The sequence below is a fragment of the Eucyclogobius newberryi genome, unplaced genomic scaffold (assembly GCF_026437365.1).
Source record: "Eucyclogobius newberryi isolate DKJ021-1_F unplaced genomic scaffold, fEucNew1.0.hap1 SCAF_10, whole genome shotgun sequence".
Taxonomy (NCBI): domain Eukaryota; kingdom Metazoa; phylum Chordata; class Actinopteri; order Gobiiformes; family Gobiidae; genus Eucyclogobius; species Eucyclogobius newberryi.
In genome coordinates this window covers 19,798,155-19,804,244 of record NW_027315724.1, presented here as the reverse complement: position 1 = coordinate 19,804,244, position 6,090 = coordinate 19,798,155, and the positions used below count along the sequence as shown (strand labels likewise).

At 47.5% G+C, this 6,090-nt stretch overlaps 1 protein-coding gene across 1 annotated transcript in view; it reads right to left on the bottom strand.

Annotated features, from left to right (window-relative positions):
* LOC140376957 (uncharacterized) overlaps positions 1 to 563 on the bottom strand; it is a 4,366-nt gene extending 3,803 nt beyond the window's left edge. Inside the window, exon 1 of the mRNA XM_072462206.1 lies at positions 344 to 563. Within this exon, the coding sequence (XP_072318307.1) occupies positions 344 to 418 (75 nt within the window). The 5' untranslated portion in view covers positions 419 to 563. The remainder of the gene's footprint in view (positions 1 to 343) is intronic.
* Positions 564 to 6,090: the final 5,527 nt, after the last annotated feature.

Below are 6,090 nucleotides of genomic sequence, written 5' to 3'. Positions count from 1 at the left end.
AGCAAAATGCTCTCCGGGCGTTCTCTCTGGACGTTCTCTCACCCTTCTCTGGACGTTCTCTCACCACTCCAGACGTTCTCTCCAGGCGTTCTCTCACCACTCTCTGGACATTCTCTCACCACTCTCTGGATGTTCTCTCCAGGTATTCTCTCACCACTTTCTGGGCGTTCTCTCACCAGTCTCTTGACATTCTCTCACCACCTTCCTGGCATTCTCCCCGGGCGTTCTCTCACCACTCTCTGGACGTTCTCTCACCACTCTCCGGGCGTTCTCCCCGGGCATTCTCACCACTCTCTGGACGTTCTCTCACCACTCTCCGGGCGTTCTCCCCGGGCATTCTCACCACTCTCTGGACGTTCCCCACACTCCGGTTCTGTCCCGGTCTGGGCCTCTGTCTCTTGGTCTTCATCAGGAGCATCAGGTTGTGCAGGTCGTCGGGTGTCTCCAGCAGGGGGCGCCCACACTTGTCCGTGCGCAGCGTCGGCTCCGAGTCCAACTTCTCCAACGCCACCGACGCCTCGTAGTTTCCCGCCTGCTGCGAACAAACAAACAAACAAACAAACAAACAAACAAACAGAGAGACATTTTATGTTTCTCTCAGTGGTATCGTTAATATAGATAATAACTTTACACCAATCGAGCAGGTATTTGAGGAGGAAACGTTGAAAAATCTGTAGAAAATGACAGGAAGTGACATCACACCAGGGACACTCATGCAGGAAGTGACATCACACCAGGGACACTCATTCAGTTTATGCATAATTTACACAAAGAAACAACTTTTTTGACTCTTTAAACATGAATTCAACAACAAAATTAAGTCATTTTAATTTGCCATTTTTTTTTTTTTTTTTCCTGGATAATTTCCCAGCGTGATGTCATGATTTATAAACAGGAAGTGAAGATATGGACCTAAAAAATGTGTTATTCTAAGATATTTTTTTATATTTTTTGCCAAATTCTTATTATATATATTTATCTTAATTGCGTTTTAGTTGATTGAGTTACTTGTTTTATTGTTTTCTTGTTTTTCGCTCGTTGCTCGACGACGGAACAGATCCATCGTTAAGCCTCAGACTGTCGCCAGGACGATGACAGGTGTCTGGAGCCGGTCCATGGCCTCCCGCCGTAAACAACCCACAAATCACACGCCAGAGGTCAAAGGTTAAAGACCCAGAGTCACATGACCCCCGCAACGACGCCTCCGTATTGTGACCTTCAGCTGCGGCGCCGGAACACGAGGCGCGAGGCGTGAGGAACGAGGAGGCGCGAGGGGGAGCGAGGAAGAGCGAGAGGGTGGCGAGGAAGAGCGAGGGGGAGCGAGAAAGAGCGAGGGGGAGCGAGGAGGCGCGAGAGGGAGCGAGGAGGCGCGAGAAAGGAATAAGAAGGAGCAAGAAGGGAGCGAGGGGGAGCGATAAGGAGCGAGGAGGAGCGAGGGGGAGCGAGAAGGAGCAAGGGGGGGCGAGGAGGCGCGAGGAGGGAGCATGAAGGAGCGAGGGGGAGCAAGGAAGAGCGAGGGGAAGCGAGGGGGAGCGAGGAGGCGCGAGGAAGAGCGAGGGGGAGCGAGGAAGAGCGAGGGGGAGCGAGGAAGAGCGAGGTGAGCGAGGGGGAGCGAGGGGGAGCAAGGAGGCGCGAGAAAGGAATAAGAAGGAGCTAGAGAGGAGCGAGGGGGAGCGAGAAGGAGCGAGTAGGAGCGTGGGGGAGCGAGGAGTCGTGAGAAGGAGTAAGGGGGCGCGAGGAGGAGCGAGGAGGCGCGAGGGGGAGCGAGGAAGAGCGAGAATGATCGAGGAGGAGCGAGGGGGAGCAAGGAAGAGTGAGAAGGAGCGAGGGGGAGCAAGGAGGCGCGAGGGGGAGCGAGGAGGAGCGAGGGGGAGCGAGGAGGAGCGAGAAGGAGCGAGGAGGAGCGAGGGGGAGCAAGAAGGAGCGAGGAGGAGCGAGGGGGAGCGAGGAAGAGCGAGGAGGCGCGAGAGGTGAGCGAGGAGGAGCGAGGAAGAGCGAGAAGGATCGAGGAGGATCGAGGAGGAGCGAGGGGAGCGAGGAAGAGTGAAAAGGAGCGAGGGGGAGCGAGGAAGAGCTAGAAGGAGCAAGGGGGAGCGAGGAGGAGCGAGAGGGGTGCGAGGAAGAGCGAGAAGGAGCAAGGGGGAGTGAGGAGGAGCAAGGGGGAGCAAGGAGGCGCAAGAGGGGACCGAGGAGGAGCAAGGAGGAGCGAGAGGGGAGCGAAGAGGAGCGAAGAGGAGCGAGGAGGCGCGAGGAAGAGCGAGGGGGAGCGAGGAGGCCCGAGAAGGAGCGAGGGGGAGCAAGGAGGCGCGAGAGGGGAGCAAGAAGGAGCAAGAGGGGAGCAAGGAGGTGCAAGGGGGAGCGAGGAGGCGCGAGAAAGAGCGAGGCGGCGCGAGGGGGGGCAAAGGGGAGCGAATAAAGGAGAGGGGGAGCTTTTCTGGGGCCAGGTCGCGGGGGCAGCAGTCTAAGCAAGGACTCCCAGACTTCCCTCTCCCCAGACACTTTCTCCATCTCCTCCGGGGGGATCCCAGGCCAGCCGAGAGACATAGTCCCTCCAGTGTGTCCTGGGTCTTCCCCGGCGCCTCTTCCCGGTGGGACATGCCCGAAACACCTCCCCAAGGAGGAGCCCAGGAGGCTCCGGAACAGATGCTCAAGCCACCTCAGCTGGAGGAGCAGCGGCTCTACTTCAAGCTCCTCCTGTGTGACTGAGCTCCTCCTCCTATCTCTAAGGGAGCGCCCAGCCACCTGGCGGAGGAAACTCTTTTTGACCTTTTGTATCCTCGATCTGGTCCTTTGGGTCATTAAAGCTCATGACCATAGGTGAGGTCAGAACATAGAGTGACCTGTAAATCCAGAGCTTTGTCTTCACACGTGAACCCGAGACTCTAGATTACTCTTCCACCTGGAGAGGGCAAGACACCTTTTTGCGGTTGAATGTTTCGTTATGGCATTAAACTGATGCGTCGTCATGGAGACGAGCAGGTGACGTCACCAGGCCGAGTCACAGGTCAGCTCTGTGGAGATTTTGATGAGTTTAATGTCATACTGTGGAACATTTCAGGCAAAGCAATCCCATCACCATGGAGACAAGACTGAAAGTGTCCCAAAGTGTCCCAACATGTCCCACAGTGTCCAAAAGTGTCCAAAAGTGTCTAAAAGTGTCCGAAAGTGTCTGAAAGTGTCTGAAAGTGTCCGAAAGTGTCCGAAAGTGTCTGAGAGTGTCCAAAAGTATCTCAGAGTGTCCCAAAGTGTCTCAAAGTGTCTGAAACTGTCTGAAAGTGTCCAAAACTGTCTAATAGTGTCTCAGAGAGTCCTAAAGTGTCCTAAAGTTTCCAGAAGTCCAGTGTTTCTGACTCTGACTGTGACGGTGGAAACAGTGGCTCAGTTTCGTCGTCAAACTCACAATAAACTGAGAATAACCAGCTCCAGTAAAGCCGAGGTCAAAGGTCAGAGGTCAGGGGTCAGGGGTCGGAGTATTTCTGTCTTTATTAGACTCAGATAACGACGCCGGAGTCAGAGCTTCACGTGACACCAGAGGATGCAGCCTCAGACCTGGACGTGACTTTGACCCGGACTTGACCCAGACTTAGACCTGGACTTAGACTTGGACTTAGACCTGGACCTGGACCTGGACCTGGACTTGGACCTGGACCTGGACCTGGACCTGGACTTGGACCTGGACTTGGACCCGGACTTGACCCAGACTTAGACTTGGACTTGGACTTGGACTTGGACTTGGACTTGGACTTGGACTTGGACTTGGACTTGGACTTGGACCTGGACCTGGACCCAGACCCGGATGCGACCCAGACTTAAGACTTGGAATTAGACCTGGACCTGGACCCTAAAGTCTGGTCCTCATCCGTCCCTCTTTTTTACATGACGTTTGGGAGGATTAAACGATTAAATTGATTCATTGATTCATTTTTTTATGTTTTTTGAGTCAAAGCTCATTCAAACTCAGTAAATCTACAATATATATATATATATATATATATACAGTTTATTTCTATTTTTCTATAATAAGAACACACTTTCCCGTCGGGGCTTCTGTCTCACCAGCATCATGTTCCTCCTCGAGTCCAGATCCTTCTGCACAAAAACCACACGATCAGATCCAACGTGGAGGAGATTCTGACGCTCCAACGTGCGAGTGAAGAGCAGAGCCAAGAAAGAAAGAGAGAGAGAAAAGAAAAGAGAAAGAGGAAAGAAAGATGAAGAGGAAAGATGGAGAGAGGAAATAGAAGAAGCACAAAGTAAATCTCAGCGTCTGCAGCAGATGAACGTCTGACTCCAGCAAACAGAGAAAGTAAGAGGAACGTTTACTCGAGTAACTCAGTGAAGTTACACTGTAAAAAACACTCAACTCATTAAGGTAAAGACCGGCTGCACTGAGGTCACTCAACTTTAGCACGTTAAAAAAAACAAATAATTGTGTGAGTTCTGTTAACGAGCTGCATGTTGGTAAAAGAGAAACATGTAAATGCAAATACACGGTAATAATAATAATAATAATAATGATGATGATGATGATAATAATGATAATTATAAAATAACAATAATAATACTGATAAAAATAATAATAATATAAATAAAATAATAATAATAACATAATAATAATAATGATGATAATAAAGTAATAATAATAATGACTATATAAATAAAATAATAATAATGATAAAATAATACATAATAATGATAATAATAATAATAATAATAATAAAACGAATTTAAAAAATAATTATAAAATAAAGTATTGCAGAAACTGCCGTGGTTTTGTGGTTGTTCGTTATGTATTTTTATTAATTTATCATTTGTGTTGAACGTAAATACATCGACTCCAGGAAGGAACAGTTTCACAGCTGGAGCTCGACAGAAATAAACACATCACATCATTTAAATACATTTAAATACTGAAAGTAAGTCCTAAGAAGATAAAAATAATAATTACAAGATTGAATAAAAGGTAAATAAAAGTAAAAAGATGATAACACTGAACTTATTCCTGCTTTAGGACAGTATTTAATGAATAGTTTATTAAGAATAATTCTAAAATGAACCTTATGAAGTAGTTACTGAGCCTGAATCACGCTTAACTAATTCTATGTTCATTAAGTGCTTTTAATGAATGAAAGTTTGGTTATAAAGTGTGAGAGAAAGAGTTAGACTGACCTGCAGCAGATCTGAGAGTGTTCTGTCCTCAGGCTCTGCAGCTTATATACAACTACACACACAGTACACACACTGTACACACACACAGTACACACACTGTACACACATGCAGTACACACACTGTACACACACTGTACACACATGCAGTACACACACTGTACACACATGCAGTACATAAAGTCACACACTCTTGTGCAAGTGTAAGAAACCATGACGTTCTTCAGTTTCATTGTATTTTTATGCATGTAAATATTCATGTAACAACGGGGATTTCTAATAATAAATAAATAAATATAATAATAATATAAGAAACAAAACTAAAACTGGCTCAATTAACAGTCTTTTTAAACCTCCTGGTGAAGCTGCAGGACGTTCAGGTGCAGGATTTAGTTTCACGTTAAGCCCTGTGTGTTGTATGTTGTTTTATTGTGCTTTATTTTATGTATTATAACCTACATCCATGATTATAACTTAATGAAAAAGGAAAAAGTTCTGATGTCGTCCAAGGCAGTGTTTCTCAAACTGCGGTACACAAGTCCTCGGCTGTTTTTCAGTTTCAGTTAGAGTCAGTTTTATGTTCTGTTTTTTCCTGTACAAAATATGGTGAGTTTTGATTAAATTCAATTATTTTCCAGGTTTCCAGGACGTGTGGGAACCATGTGCAGGTTTGACACGATGGACCTGAGTCTGAGGTCTCCATGAACTGACAAACTCCTGCTCTTGAGGACAGAATGAGACACTCGTGCTGTTCAGATAAACCAAACTGACCTGACCACACACACGACACGCTCACTCTCACATGCCTGACCTCTGACCTCATTACACAAGAGCCACTACCTCAGAGTCACACAAATATCCACCAAACCAGGTCAGGAACTGGGTCCAAACCAGCACAGGTCCTTGTTTACTGTAGAAAGTCTC